This window comes from Anguilla rostrata, chromosome 14 (genome assembly GCF_018555375.3).
Source record: "Anguilla rostrata isolate EN2019 chromosome 14, ASM1855537v3, whole genome shotgun sequence".
In the NCBI taxonomy this organism is placed as follows: domain Eukaryota; kingdom Metazoa; phylum Chordata; class Actinopteri; order Anguilliformes; family Anguillidae; genus Anguilla; species Anguilla rostrata.
In genome coordinates this window covers 7,449,676-7,466,216 of record NC_057946.1, presented here as the reverse complement: position 1 = coordinate 7,466,216, position 16,541 = coordinate 7,449,676, and the positions used below count along the sequence as shown (strand labels likewise).

General features: G+C 40.8%; 1 protein-coding gene across 2 annotated transcripts in view; it reads left to right on the top strand.

The window, feature by feature from the left end:
• Window positions 1-16,541, top strand: part of LOC135240044 (SET-binding protein-like) — a 53,962-nt gene that overhangs the window by 33,782 nt on the left and 3,639 nt on the right. Inside the window, exons 1-2 of one of the 2 annotated variants that reach the window (XM_064309172.1) lie at window positions 1,447-2,698; window positions 5,533-8,950. In XM_064309172.1, the coding sequence (XP_064165242.1) occupies window positions 5,533-8,950 (3,418 nt within the window). In that variant the 5' untranslated portion in view covers window positions 1,447-2,698. Of the gene's footprint in view, window positions 1-1,446; window positions 2,699-5,532; window positions 8,951-16,541 lie in introns of those variants that run through there. The other variant, XM_064309171.1, reaches the window with a different exon arrangement.

The following is a 16,541-nucleotide window of genomic DNA, read 5'->3' as shown; positions in this document are numbered from 1 at the left end:
GATTATGCGATTACCTCACCCTTAACGACTTCAGTGTGGCCAGCCATTTCGCATGGAGGACTGATCTGTGAGGTGACCCCTGAGCCGAATGATGGAGGGCTGAACAATCCCCTCACAGTAATTTCACTTTTGAGAGTCACTTAAGGATGTTTTAACTGCTTACATATGTCAGGGCTGGAAGCGGTGTGGCCGGGCCGCCCCAGAAAGCAGAACCCAGTCAAGCGTTTCTTGCTAATCGATTGCAGTTCTTCACACAGATGGAAGCACTAAAGCCGTGGTCATGCTTATAGATTATCAGATGAAGAAAAACGCTGGTTTCTGCTAAGTGGAAGGATGAAGTTTGACGTTACCCTGCGAGAATGCATTTGTGGCACGGTTTCACACATGCTCTGCCATGAGGAAGGTAGCGCAACTTCAGTTTTAATGTAACTTCACATTAGTGTATCAAACTTGCATTTTCTTGGGTTCTGCCCACCAGTAGTCTGGTGAAGTCCTCAGACCCCACCGGGCTTTTTCAGCCTTGGGTAACCACCCACCATTATGTGTGACCCTTCCAATTTTTTTTGCCATTCTCTTTATTGGTTCAAGCTTATTTTATATTTATATAGCGGTGTTCCTAAATACCCTTTTGGTTTAGGTCAACATACCCCGTGTGCAGTTTTCTTCTTTTGTGCATCTGACACTATTCTGAGACAGTGCCGCAGGTAAGGAGAGAAAGATAATCTGTATCGGGTGAATGACACTCAATCCATCTACTCCTGTCTCATGACTCCAGGCTCCCCCATCTCAATAGAAGTCATAGTCACCTGCAGTGCCTTAAAGTGCCACAGGGGACAGAACTTACAAATACTGTAATTTCAGCTACTAGTATTGTTGTGCCAAAAGCCACAAGTGGTATGCCCTTTCGTTGGAGTTTTGGACCTACATTTATATTTAATGCCTTATGTTTGTGCTCTTTTGAATTACAAGGCATGGCTTTGATCTGAGAGTTCCCTTTTGCATGTTAAATCATAATAAAATAATAGTATTTAGTAGTGTTTGTTCTTTTAATGAAAGGATCTCAAAGCAGTTTGAAAGTGAGGTTGATATGAACCATCATGTAGACACCGCGGTGATGCACTGCAGCCATTTTGCCAGATTATTTCACCAGTTAATGTGGAGAACAGTTGTGGCCATATTGAACTCTATTCTCAAAGGAACTCCTATCAGTGACATCACCGTGTACAGCACAGCATCCCCATCACTGCTTTGGGGCTTTTTAACTTAGTCAGGAGAGATGAATGTCCCATGAAAAATATCCGTATACTGATAAAGCCTAGCTGTTTCTGTTTTCACTGGAGAACAATTCTGTTGTATGTTTCAGAAGTGAATAATCTTCATTTAGTGAGCTGAGATTTTGTGTGAGGTCAATCGGTTTGTTTTATTAAAGCACTTTCCTCTTAATACAAACAAAGCTGTGTGGAGCTGATTGTTGCATTTTCGGTTCAGCTACATTTCATTTTCTTGGAAATAATTATGCTGGTGATATGGGATCCCTTTGCTGCCCCTTTCTCTGAATCACAGGGCCATCTGCAGCGGGGTCATAAATAACTGGCTGAGACTTTTGCAAACAAACCCTCTTGACAGTTCATCATCATAAAAAACCGCCAAATCAGGGAAGGGTTGGAAAATGGCACGGGTAGTTTTGTATGACCTTCCCCGGCTTGTCTCATTCCCCAGCCTGTCATCACCCTCTATTCCGTCCTTTGTATTCTCAGAATATGCGGACAGAGTGGAGGTTCTGTGTGCGTGTGTGTCGTGATTTGCTCAGCATGATGTCATTTGCGGTTGCGCTGCTGGCTAACGCGTGTGTATGATCTGACTCACAGGGATGACTTTGAGCAATGTTTGACCTTAAGATGCATCAGGGCTGGAACGTAACCTGTGTGCCAGTTAATTAGAAAAGTAGCGCAGTGCTCTCATCTTACTCTCGGACAAGGGGATCCAGGAAAGGGAGTGTGCTATGCAGAGGGTTTTATAGTACACATTGTTCAGGGGCGGACAGACAGGCAGCCAGACAGGCAGGCAGGCAGGCATGCAGGCAGAGAGAAGCTTGCCGGAATGTACTATTGGCTGTTTGTGGCAGCTGTAACCCATGGTAACCCTTGGTTACAGAACACACACACGGCAGAGCAGCATGACACAAACTGTCACTTATTGTATCCGGAATGAGCTGAGGCGAGAAGGGGGGAAAAGTGAAGGAAAAGAAAGAGGAATGTGTGCGCATTGCAAGTGCAGAAGAAACCCTGCTTATTACCAGCTGACTGCTTCCTTAATGCTTTAATGCCGTGCTGTTTATTTTTGAATTTACAATATCTTCACTGGCTGAATGTTGCCGTGTCTGGATTTTGAGTAGATTTGACCCCACCAGCTGGATCCATGGCCTCTCCAAGACAGCTGCTCAGTAGTGCTGCCAAAGCAAAGTCATTATTAAGGGGGGATCAGTAATTTAGTACTGTTCTGTACAGAATTTTGCCACAGCACTGTTTTCAAAGGTGACCTGAGAGTATAGTGCAGTCTATTTTCATTGTGAACTAAATAGCTGCCATTGAGTCTGCTTTTATATGAGCTTGGATTAGAGTGTCAGAGGATTGGCTTGATAGGTTGCAGCTTGTGTTGGACTGGAAGACGAAGGACTAACAGTTGCTTCTGGGTGTAGGTAAGTCTGTCATCTGGGTCATGCTTGTCTGGTATGGTACAACAACAAAGACAACCAGTATCATGAAAAATACAATGCAAATCTTGAAGAATCTTAATCTTGCACAATAAGGAGGCTTGTGTGAAATTCATTAAGGAAAAATAATAGTGTAATTTCATCGGGTTTTTAATTTAAGGGAATCACAGAAGCAGCAAATGCACAAAAATAAAATGGTGCCATTGCACTTGAGCATGTGTCAATGTGGCTTTAATGCTTGCGTACAGCTCTATAATTACCATGGCTTCATGTGATAATCCAGTATGTGGTATCAGTAACCGTGGATGTAATGGGTGTCTGACAAAGAGTTGTAGGTAAAATGCTTATTGATGATTGGGACCAGCAGTCTTGGAAGATGATTGTTTATGTAAAGGAAGTATGGGCTTTGGTGTTCCTGTCATTCAGTTTAAATTGTTTTTGTGCATTTAATGAACTTTTAATTATAATCATATTCAAAGTAAATGTGATGGAATAACTGTGACATGATTGCCGGAGAGTGTAGGGAGACCCTTAAGCCATTTAGCTGAATTAAACAGCCACAGGAAGACTACAGAGACTGTATCCTCTAGGCTGGAGCAGAACACAAATTCTTTCAGGAACACAAAGGCTTACAGAATTAAGAAGCTGAAAGGTGATGTGCAGTTTCCCAGAGACTGGAGTGTGACCTGCAGAGGGGAGATCTTTCACGTAATTCATCGTCCAGCTGTGCTCCTCTTAATTAAAAGCCACTGACAGGAAGATGGTACAGAGGATTAGGAGCTAGGTGGAATAGCTCTGCTGCAGAGACAAACATGTTCCTCTGGTGAGCATTCGCCACCTTTCCGGCTCTCCCCCGCTGAGCATGCTGGGAATTTTACAGCCAAGCATGACTGCGTAGACTGTGCACTGCAGATAAATGTCCTGCTGTTGCATGCTCTGAGGAGGTGTCTTAATGAGGAGGAAGAGAAAGAGAGGTATAGAGACAGAGAGAGAGACCAGCTAGGTAGCAGTGGCGTTTCAGAAAAGACGCCTATTGCAATGAGACCACAAAGAACTCATTCTTTCAGATAGATTGTTTTCGGTGTGTTACATTATGAATAAATATCTTATATTGCTCCATACTCTACATACATACTGATAAATGTTCTGCCTGTTGAAGTGTCACAGAAGCTGCGACAGTTGAACATTTTAATGTTTTAATGTTCTTCAAAAACTCTGTAATCTAATGTAATTATTTTCGGTAAGATTACTGTAATAGACCCTTGCTTTTTATGTGCTTTTTAAATGATTTTTTCATAACACCAAAAGAGGGCCAGCTGGATAGAACATTGCAGTTACACTTCTGTGATATTAAAAACCAAATTCTTTTATTTGTGTTTAAAGGTATTGATGAAGATTATCATTGTCATATGTAAATTGAATTAGCCTTTACTAGGACTAAAATTTGATCGCAGGACTTCTTAGGAAATGTCAGGGCAGGATTCAGGCAAGTAGCAATAACTCACATAAATGTGTATAGCTACCTAATGCAATGAGAGCAATAAGAGACATGAATATACATGCTTAATGCAGTAACTCATAGAAATGTGTACAGTCAGAGATTTTTCACTTTAAAGGTGTTTTTGCCCCATACTCCAAACTGTGGGGCGAAACGCACCTTGACAGTGAATAATCTCTCTCTCTATATATATTTTTTATAACGTATTGCAATAATTATAATGTTACTCTTGTTGCATTCTGTGTGTAAATTTATGTGACTTATTGCTAATTGCCTGCATCCCGCCCTTGACATTTTCTAAGAAGACCTGTGATCCAATTTTAGCTGTAGTATGAAGAGTAATTCGATTTGCATTTGCAAAGCAAACTACTAAACAAACTGAAATGAACTAATCTAGTTGGTGGTACATGGATAGTTTGTAAAAGAATGGGCCAGATGTACCAAGGATTTTGCGGGTATGTATGAAAGAGTGGCACAGGGCTGGAAGTGCAGTATGCGTGCGATCTGTGCGAGTCATCGCAAGGATGCATTTAAGGGAGGACCTCACAAATAATGGGCGCACATATAATAAGTGTGGCTTGTTATGTATTCTGTTGGATATACTAAAGTTCACACAATTTGCAAGGGTTGATTGTTCCGTGAAATTTCTCAGCCTTTAAAGAGCATGTGTAAATCAAGGTGCAAGCAAGATGGAAAAACAGATATATGCCTAGAAGGTGCACTCGAAAAGACTCAACTCCCCAAGCCAGAAATAATCAAGCAGCACAGATTAAGCACCCATGCAATAATTAAGGCTGGGTGTTTGTCACAGAAAATACTGGCTAAATTTATGGAGCAGTCATGGCAAAGCTGTTAAAAATAACAAGTGTTCAAAAAACAGATTTATTAAATTAACCAATAGATCTCCTGCAGCGGTGGGATATGATTGAAATAACATGCACAACTGTAGTGATAGTAACAAGTGCTTGACGTTTCAAAAAACCAGGGCAACTGCTAGTAAGAGATATGCGTAAATTGGCTGGTGTATTTAATCGCGTTTGTCCTTCACGGAAAGGACATGCTTTTTGCCTTTATCGGAACATTGTTAGAACTAACACTTCTAAAATAATATATACATACATACATGCATGTCCATGTTGGATCAAATATTTATTTATTGATTGATTGATTGGTTGGCATTTAGGAATCCCTTCCAGGTATAGACTAATGATGAACAGAAATATCAGGAGCAGGAATGTTATTCATAGTCTAGTAGAGCCCTGGAGAAGTACCATTTTACAGAATTGTAATTTTTTTCCCTTACTTTTCTGTTTCTCTTCAGATGTATGAGAGTCCTTTCAAGCCTGTTGCTGACCAAGATGCAAGTAACCATCTGGGAGAATCCATGAAACCAAAGCTGCAGCCCAAGGGCAGTCTCCAGCATCAACTGGATTGGATAAAGCCACCAGTCGGAAGGGGCTCTTCCCAAGGGAATGTTACTGATGTTTCTGAATCAAAAAGAGAACTAGCATCAGTTAACAGGAGCTCTCTTCCACATTCGACAAATGCTTACACCAAATCACAACAAAGGAAAGTGACAGGAAGCTCACCTTCATGCCCGTTTACTTCAGATATGTTAAGCCAAATCCCTGGCTCCCAAACAAGTCCGCTTTCTGCAGCAAATATGCCACCAGCCACACAGACAGAAAGTAGTATTACTACACTTATAACTTCAAAAAGAGACAAGGGTCTACTGGAGGTCACCGAGCTTGTCTTTGGTAACATCAAGAGGAAATATGGCCGAAAAGACTCAGTGAGAAATTTGACATCATACAATTCAGAATTTCAGATTGGGAAGAAGGCAGGAAATGACCCATTGACTGAAACTCCAGATAAATCTAAAGAGAAGCAAACTTTTCTGCTTGAAAAAACTAATGGACCTCTTTCTGGAGGGACCGAGACTGCTGGGAAAAATGCAGAGATGGAGGGCAAGTATCTTCCGGTAGCAGTTCCAGCAAGGGTCGATGAGTATAAAGTGCATCCTTGGAGAAAGAAACAATATGGAGAGTCATTGAAAGATCCCGTCCCTCTGTGGGATTTAACAGAGGTGGCCTCTGAGTTGGACAGAAAGGCTGACAGAGGTTTTTCTGAGCCAAAACCTCCAAATAGGCTTGAGCCAAGGACCACACATCAGATTGAAAACAGTCACACTGAGGCAGGGACTGTGGTAGCAATGACTGAATTAGCTGACGTATGTAAGAATAAGCTGAGGAAAAACCCTGTGAGGAGACCTAATGCACCAATGGAACTGTATCATCAAACTGATACAAAACTTCTAAAACCAAAAGGCAAGGAAAGGTGGTCACATCTGAAATCCAAATCCTCCCATCACCAGACAAATAGTAGCTATCTAACATCAACTGTCTTGGAGCCTCCTTCAGCTTATCCCATAACACCCTCTAGCCCTCTCTATACCAATACTGACAGCTTGACAGTCATCACCTCCTTAAAAAAGAAGCGTGGACGACCAAAAAAACAGCCTTTGCTTACAGTAGAAACCATTCATGAGGGAACATCTAGTAGTCCTATAAGCCCCATTTCAGGAGAGTCACTTGGTAAGAAAAGAAGGAAGAAGCATAATTTTTCAGGAATTGAGGTGGCTAAAGTAAAAGCCTCCTCTTATTCTAAACAACTTAACCATAATAAAAACGCAGGGAAAACTAATGTCTGGGACAAGAACAACCTCAAAAAGACAAAAATGGTCAAGATGAATCACATTTTGAATGAGATTTTGTCATGTTCAACCAACAGTAATCTGATTTTGAAATCCAGAGCTCCTGTGACTGGAGCTGTCTCAACTGTTTCAAAAATTGAGGCCCACTTGGGCAAGCAGATCAATATAAGTAAGCGAGGGACTATTTATATTGGCAAAAAGAGGGGTAGGAAACCGAAAGCTGAGCTACAGGCCCAGCAAGACCAACACAAAATCAATGGTAAGCATTCTGTGTCTAGCCAATTTGTGAATCCAACAGTGCCTTCTAATCCACAGTCAGTGTTAGCAGTTGCTTCTCCTAGGATCATGCCATTACCCTCTGCTCCAGCTGCAGGTCCTGGTGGGAAACTATGCCTTGCTAACACAGAGACAGGTCTGAGAGAGTTGAAGACCATGCCAAATCTGCAGGCTGTCAGTGCATTGCTCACAAAAGCTCCAAAGGGTTTTCACAGCAACACCTGGAAGCTCTCCCCCCCTAGGCTTATGACAAACTCACCATCTCATCTCTCTGAGGTGACTTCTCTGAAAGAGGGCACCTTGTCTCCCATCAGCGAGTCCCACAGTGAGGAAACGATCCCAAGCGATAGTGGAATCGGAACTGACAACAACAGCACTTCAGATCAAGCAGAGAAAGGCCCTACATCTCGCAGGAGGTACTCTTTTGACTTCTGCAGCTTTGAGCCACCTGAAGGTGCTGCACTTGCCTCCAGCAGAGCCAAGCGGGGACATTGCCAGAAGCATGTGGATGCTGTCACTGTAAAGACTTTCCTTGCCCAAGAAAACCTGAAAAAGCAGAAGCATCGTCGCAAAAGGAAGGGCATTCAAAGACGAGATGACCTTCAGTTTTTAGCTGACCTTGAGGAACTCATTGACAAGTTCCAGGTCTTCCGCATTTCCCATCGCACTTACAGCTTCTGTCGTGAGAGCTTATATCCAAGCATCTTCCGGGTGAACTTCAACAACTACTACCCTATGCCATACTTCCCTTTTGATCCACTGCATTATCTTCGCAGGAATTCGGAAATCAAGCCTAAAAAGCGGTGTGGTAGGCCAGCCCAAGCTAATGAGCCAATGTCAAAAATGCCTTTCATCCCAGGATTTAGCTATCCCTTTCCCAGTGGCAATTACTATGCACCTTACGCAATGCCTTATACATCAATGCCGATTGCCACCAGTATGGTGAACCTAGGCTATTATGGCCAATATCCAGCTCCTGTGTACTTGTCTCATACTCTTGGGGCAACAGCCTCTCCTTTCATGAGGCCAGCCGTGCCACCACCCCAGTTCCATTCCAGTGCCCATGTAAAATTAGCCACTTCTGCCAAACATAAGATCAAACTTGGATCTCAGCAGATGCCCTCTACTGGAATGGAAGATGCCAAGTCGTTGTTGGTGGCTCCTGCAGGTGGTGCGGGTAACTTGCCTAGTGTTCGGGTTCACAAGCGCAAACACAAGCACAAGCACAAACACACTGAGGACCAGCTCTCCAGGTCTGAGAGCAAAGACCTGGGTGGACTGTTCAGTGGATCAAAGAACCGTTGCTTCCTGAGCCTTCGGAGTGACAGGCTGGGGGTGTCTGACAATGAAGCCCCTTTATCGAAACTGAAAGATACGCTGCGGAACCAGCAAAGTCCGGGCACTCTGTTAAGAAGCTCCAGGAACATCTTTGAAGTGGACAACCTCTCTACTTTATCTCTGTCTGACTCACAGCAGTGGACGTGCACTCATGAGCAGGGGGAACTGGTACATGACCTCCATGCTGCCTGCTCCCACCGGCTCTCCAAGAGAATCCGGACCGGAAAGGATCTGCCTTCTGACCTGCTAGGCAGGCTGCCGTCTCCGCAGGTGGCCCAAGCTGCCATCAGCAACAAGAGGCAAAGCTTGAAGGTGTTTGAGCTGTACAGACCGCAACACATGGAGCCCTTCAGGAAAACCAGGATGGAGAACATGGAGCAATCATTTCACTGCCCAAGCCCTTCATTGGAAGGTAAGTGTTCTTATCATCCTTATTTTGATTTCAGAGACATCAGTGAAGTTGTGATTAAGGCCCTGGATGAATATATTATGGATTTAGATTTCTATCCCCTTGATCCCTATAGTGGAAAATGTATGGATTTAATATTTAATGTATAATATTATACTATTTGATCATCATAAATAAGGAACATTATGATATACCCTTTAAAATTAAGACTTTTTCCATGGGTATAGATCTCAGCGTCACAAGCTCTTTACCTCTTTAGGCTGCCTTGGTTTTAGTTTCATATATACATCTTTATTTGAAGCGCCAGCTTGGAACAAATATAACAGTACATGTTGCAAACTTATCAGCTCTAGCCTGATGAAATGTAATTCATGGATGAAAACTGCTGTAACATTAATTTTCATCCAATTTTCCTCAAACTTGCCTGATCCCCTTGTTGCATTATTTAAACATTTTGATGTATTTTGTATACAGACCTGTGCAACCCTTTTCCCTGAGTTAAAAAAGCTGGACAGCAGCCAGAAGTCTAATGAATCTGGCCTGTTCCATTGAAGGGGAATTGGAAGCCCTCGGTTAGATTGCATTCCTACTCCCTAGGTAAAAAAGGGAAGGAAATTGTTCTGCCTAATCACCATCCAGATCCTTGACTGACATGCTTTCGTGCTTGACAGATCTGTCTTTGCTACAATAAGCAACTGTATTTTATGTATATTTCTTGTAAGCATAAATGTGTGCCTACATTAACCTGAATGTTCATGGAATACTGTAGCTTTGTGAGAACTTAATTGAACTGACTTAATTTTCTGTCGGTGCAAGATTCCACAGAGATTGCAGTTTTTATTTGCTATGATTTTTTTTTTGTGCGTAAAAACATGCATTTTAAAATCTGAAATATCATACAGGTGAACATGTAACTTATTGTCACGTATTGTCTAAATGATAGCCTAATGCTTTGACCTTGTCAGTTGTTACCCAGTATTGCGTGAAAAAAATATGAAGTTGCTGTTGTTTTAAAAAATCTTGGCGCTTGCTTATAAATGTAATAAGTGACCTAGTTTTTCCCCCATTTACATTGCTGGATGACACTTTCTTGCTTATTAATTTAGCTTTTCCACCGGTCACTCTACCACCTTTCCCTCTTCAGTTTTGTAATACTACATTAGGAAAGACAACAAAAAGTGCTCATTGGTTGAGCACTTCTGGTTGAAGGCAGCACTACGGTCGACTCATACTATCCAAATGAATACCTAGTAGCCCTACCAACACTAGTTTTACAGGAGGGAATGTTGAACAGCAGTAAACAAAAAAATGACTTTTTTATTCAAAATATGAGGGAAGATTTTTACATTTTTGGAAACCTGTGGCAGTTAGTTAAGAGTTCTTAGTAAATACATTTTCTTTTTGCGAAGCTGCATCATTGTAAGTTTCCATAGCAGTAGTGTGCAGAAGTGATTATTTAGTATTAGCTAGTAGTAGGCTATGCAGAACATACAGTAGTATGACATACTGGCAGGAAGTCAGAGAGAATCAAGTTGATACCTGCACCGCAGCTGTTGAGGGGATATTAAGCATTTTCATGAGGTCAGTTGTGCTGGTCTTTGGTGAGTTGTGAAGTTAAGCCCTTTGCTATTCATCATAGGAAATGGGCATGTGGTTTCGATTGGAAAGCTGATGGTATGCCATACTGTGAGGCTCACATGATCACAGTGTAGTCGGCTCACAGTGCGTTTGAACTCTTGATATCCTATGTGGTGTGTTGTGGTTGTTGGACTCACGCTCACCAAGATCATCCTGACCGTAAACGTTTTCTTTTGTTGCAAAAGAAAATAAAGAGTTTCATGATGCACTTGATGTTTGCATGCATGTGTGTAAGAATTTGTTTTAATCCATGTGCTGGCTGTTTTTGAAAATGTTGACCAGCCCAAGCTGTAAACAGTTAGCCTATGTCTTAGATCTGTGTGCTTTTTCTGTAGGCGTAGGCAAGGGACGTGCATTTATGAGAAAGATGCTATTATTTTTCGGAACAAGTGAAGCTGAAGTGATGAATGGCAGGATACATCTTATTTAATATTAATATCAGCTTTCTGTATCATTAATCTTATGCTTTAAAATAACCCCCCAGAAAGCATTTCACTCAAAGCTTTGTTATTGTTTAATGTAATGTTGCACTGTGGAGATGCTGTATACACCAGTATATTGGAAATTACACCGTACTATTTAAAATCTTGCCAATTTTTCAGTTTATTCAGCAAATAAAGTGTAGTTGTACAGTTATGTTTTATTTGATTGAGATATTTTAATGTGTAAAACAGATTATTTTCATAGGCAGGAAAGGGTCACAGCCTGTGTATGTGCAAATTTCAGTGCATGCTCGATATCAAGAGCTAGGATATTCTTTCAAGCCAATGCAAGGCGTGAATGTGTTATAAAATGGCTGTGGAGTCAGTCCCAGCAGAAAATACATGAGCACCTCCTGTCAGTGTGAAGTACTATTAAACCATCAAACATGAGTAAAGAATCCACATACATTCTGTTAAGCTAATCCATTTTCTGAAATTCTGATTCTCTCTGTGTAGCTAAATGTATTGCACTTCCTCTGTGTAAATATTATAACTACTGTTCCTGAAAATTGAAATTTGCATGACATTTGAGAAGGATTACTTACTTGAAGGGGTTAATTGCTCACATGATATTACCCACTTGTTCTCCTACTGGCTTTTGACCCGTGAACGAGAAGCAATTGTCGTGGGGCCAGTAGGCCTATATCATATCTGTCATATGATCAGCCGTGTTCCCTGTATCCTGAGAGCGAAAAATTACACTCTTGGGCTATTGCTGCAGAAAAGGAGGTGACACCTTATCTGGACCGTGCTCCTGGGGTTGGTAATTGACTAGCAATGCTCCCTGTCATCTGATAAACCATTTGCAATAGAAATTATTTGCTGGGACTGTTAAAACTGTGAGGTGTTTGCTCCACCCTTGTCAAGTCAGAATGTAGCACAGCTGTAACACCCAGCAGTTCCAGGGTATGTTTTAACCTCGAACCCCAGACATTGGTTTCAGACAGTGGGAAATTGGCCTCTGCCTGTGCGATGGGTGCTGGAGGGAATGCACAGAGGTCGGTCCATGATTGCGTGTCCTTAATGAAAACACGCTGCACAGGATGCCGGTAGAGATTTGGGGGGATAAATGGCTTGTGACGGTCCCTTTGAAAATTAATGTCTCTTGCACATGATTTGTTGGCTTTCAGGAAGGCTACATGAGGTTCTCGGCCTGGGAGCCTGGGATCGCTTGGGGTCCTGGGGGGGGGGGGGGGGGCGTTTGGTTGGATCTTGTGATTAAAACCAAATGAGGAATTTGTCCGTGTAAGCTTGACCTCTCGTCCCCTGTGTGTATTTCTGGGGTCTAATTAATAATTCAAATGTGTTTTCCTCACATATTTCACTCTCGAGCATATGCTAGTCATGTGTGATCTTTCCACAAGTTCACCTTGTGAGTGAAACAAGGCGGTTGTGCTTACAGTTTTTCTTACATTGAAAGGATATGCGTGTTGCACCTGGAGGGGGTACTTACAGGGCAAGAGGATGTATGAGGAAAAACACTCCAGCCGAGCTCCCATGTCGGTGTCGACCTTTGTTGTGCACTAGGAAATGCTTCACCAATAAAAGATGTTTTTTTCTCACCTCCTGCAGTGTTAGTGTTAGTTAGTGTTCCTGTTGTGTTCTTCATTGGGAAATCTATATTTGGGAGCTCAGACATCTATGTGTTCAGTGGAGGAGAGATTAATGCTGTATGACTATTTGAACAAAGTTGATGGGCTCAATGTGTACTCCCTTATGGTTTAACCTTGGGTATGCATGCCTACCATAGACCTATACTGATTTCATCATAATTCATGTGCAACATTATCGTGTAATTTGACACTTCAAATTTTTTCATCTTAAAATAATCGCTGACCTTCAGATTTGATGTCATGTAGGCCTATTAATCACCCCAGTGACCATGCCATTCGTTAACAGCTATTTAGCCTATTTGTTAAAAAAAAAATTTCACAAAATTAATTTTGATGAACTGTACTGTAGGTAATTTTTTCATGCTATTCATTTTGTATTTTAAATAAATAAAGAAAGACCTGAAAAAGCTATGGATGGTATAGCTAATCTCTGTATTTAGTCATCTGTTCCTCACATGGTGGACCAGAAGCACTAAGCACAGCTTCTGAGGCACCATGGATAGTTTTTTGCAAACATTCTGGGTGATCGCTCTGTTTTATGTTGCTGTTGTCGGAGTGGTATTGGGTAGGGAATGCTCCCCAGAAGATTATTTAAATTTTGCATTTAGGGACATTTTGTGTACAGTATTGTGATTGCTAAATTCAACAGTACATTCAGTAGTACAGATTAGGCTTGTAATGCACCGGACTCCCATAATGTTGCATTGTTGGGCCAACTTGTAAAATGAAAGGTTATCATTTAAAGTTACAATAACAAGTTATTACAATAATTGTCTATCACCTGTGTCTATAAAATAGACCTTTCTTAATCAAGCCATCATATAAGTAGGCCCTATATACTTTAGTTTAATGCATTATGTAGGCTATTAAATAATTCATGATATTCTTTGGAACTTCCAATAACAGTCAAGCCACAATGCAGGCTATAGGCCTACATTATTTGTCATATATTCTGCATATACTTTGTGGACATTTTACTCTGAAAGGGCAGAATATTTTAGTTGTGCTTTTTAATACAAGAAATAATACTCCACTGAAATTTACTGAAGTCTGAAGTTTACAACTAAAAAAGTAAGTTGGAACGAACAGTCCCCCCCCCCCCCCCTTTGTTTCTGTTGGCTCCTAAACTGAAAGGCTATTCATGAAGATCTGATTTGTAGCTAAAGCACTGACTGGCTTCCTGAAAGTGTATTAAGAAGTGGTTAGTTGGCACTCTTCGTATTAAACCTGGCAAGCCTACTCTATACTTAAATAGCTGTTTACCTTTGTTGAAGTAAATATTGGTATAGACCATCAGAAAATGTTGTTGATGACCTACCTGCCAAATGCGTGTTTTTCCCCTCTGTGACCCACTTATATGTATATTTTTCACCACAAAATTGAGAGAAGACATTCTTTATGAAATGTGATACGAAATGTCATTAATGGTTCACAGCTGAATTTAAAAACACCCTGGATTGTTTTCTAAAAAAAAAAAAAATCTATAAAGAATGTTTTTTATGTAACTTCTCAAATGTTTATCAGTTTGACTCATAGGTAGGATATATGTACAGTACTTGGAGTTTTGAAGCTTCCATCAAACCGTGTTTAGAAATCTTTGAGAGAGGACTTAGGCTATTTCTTGATTTCAGGGAGAGTTCAGCTTGGTGTATTCTTTAGGCTTGGCGTATTTGTTGTCTCAGGTCCCATGCAAATATAATGAGAAGTGAAATCACTGGGAGGAAAAGGAATTTAAATGCTATTGAGGTATAGCCTAATAGTTAAATCCATTAATCCAGAAAAGGGTTTTACAAGCTATTATTCAAAACAAGTTGTGTACTTGCTGTAAAGTAGGTATTTTTTTCTGCTTCCGAATATAGGAAATGTAATGACTGAATTATGTTATATGTACAGCAAAATCTAATAGCCTACTGCATTCAGACAGTATGCATCTAATGTGTTATGCTGTGATGATGTCATTTTAGTCAACATTTCATGTCTTTTAAGCTTAGAGCTTAGTTGATACAGTTATTACATAGGCAGGCATTGCTTTGACTTTCTTCGTTCTTAAACATTCGTTTGTATTTTTTTGATGTAGGCATTTGGCTTTGTGAACAAAATTGAGAATATTGAATATGAGTGTAGTTTTAAATCCTATGCAAGACCCCGTTCTTATTTGGGAAATGTGTGATGTCAGCAGTACTGTACATTTACGTGTTAAAGGCTCCGCTTAGCTATTTGTTTCAAGGTTTATTAAATGCTTGGTCACTTTTGTTGTCCAGTGTGTCCCTGTTAAGCTGGTAAAATATGAAATCTGTAAAACGTTGTGCCACATTTACTCCTAGAAAATGTGACCGGACAAAACAAACCAGTTGGATTTGGCACCAGATCTGATGTAGATTCTATTTCAATCAAAGCAGCCAATCATCTTTGATCTACTATTCGCATGCACGTGCCCTGCAAAATGTAGTCTGTTTTCCTGTTCGGAGGGTATTATTTAACAGTGTCCGCAGGTGCACCCGTTGAGATTCATGGACGAATTGATCAGTCACATAATTATAAAAAACGCATGTCTGATTTAGAGGATAATTACTTTGATGGGGCATTTTTATATATTTTTTACAGTTACAATTAGCTAAAATAGTAAGTGCTTGGATGTAAGCTCTCAATGCCCTACAGCTTTCTAGCTAACTAGCCTGGTATGCTATAGGGAACCTATTGTTTGCAATTAGGTATAAAAAACGTTTCCATTTAGACACTTCCTGCAGGGCCCTTTCTTCTTGATCCAGCTTCTGTTTCCCCATATGTGGCTCAAACATGTATAATGGGGCTGCCACCCATCCCTTAAAATTCAGAGTCATCTCATACTGAAGAACAAAATGTTTTGTTTCTAATTGAATCAATATGGGATTCACTTGTTTTTTTCAAGTGCTCTTTGAAATTAGTCGTTTCACTGTGGTATGCTCAATTTAAGTTACATGGCAGTACATTTTAGGCATTTAGCAGACGCTCATATCCAGAGCATCATACATAGCTTACATTCTTGTACATGCAATCTATTCATAGAGTTGGGTATTCACTGAAGAAATTCAGGTTTAGTCCCTGACTCAAGGGTACAACACCAGTGTCCACCTGGGAATCAGACCTTATAGCCTCAGAGCTCCAAGTTTATCTGCCTAACCGTTATACAACACTGCTGTCCAAATTGGCAATGTAAATTGGCATTTTACATTTTGATAGTTGTTTTTTAAAATACTGGCATACAGGACATTCTTTTTGACATATTTTCCTGTTTAAGCCTATGTGACAATGTGTTCCTGTTTAAGGCTATGTGACAAGCCTATGAGAACTAATGTTAAAAATAAAAAAAATTAAAAAAAACTCCTGGCAATCTTACCACCACTCTTGTCCTAGTACTGATGTTGTACTAACGTGTAGTCAGATCATATCAAGCATCTTCCATGGACATTCCCTGGTCCAGGGATATGCTCCGGGTTGAATGTGACTCAGATAGAGATGACAAACACTGACATTGTTCCTTTTTTAGTGTTAGTTCTCTGGGGTATTTAAATAGCACGTCCCCATTCCCACTGCTTCATTTAAAAGCTTTACAGGTTTTTAAACACAGGAAATCTCACTGGTTATTTGTCATCGGCTTTGAGCAAACTACCCAGTGCTGTTTCTTATTCACGTACTTATGAGTCTGAATGTGGTCTCTGTGGTTAGGGCACCAAAGTAAAGAATTGCACATTTCATTTCTGTTTCAATATACTAAACCAGAATGCGCAGATAGCACGAGTGCCTTTAGGGAGCGCGCGTGCAAACGTCAAAAAGATGCTTTCCTGCATGAAGCTCCTTAAATCCTGTGATCTGTTGCTAGTC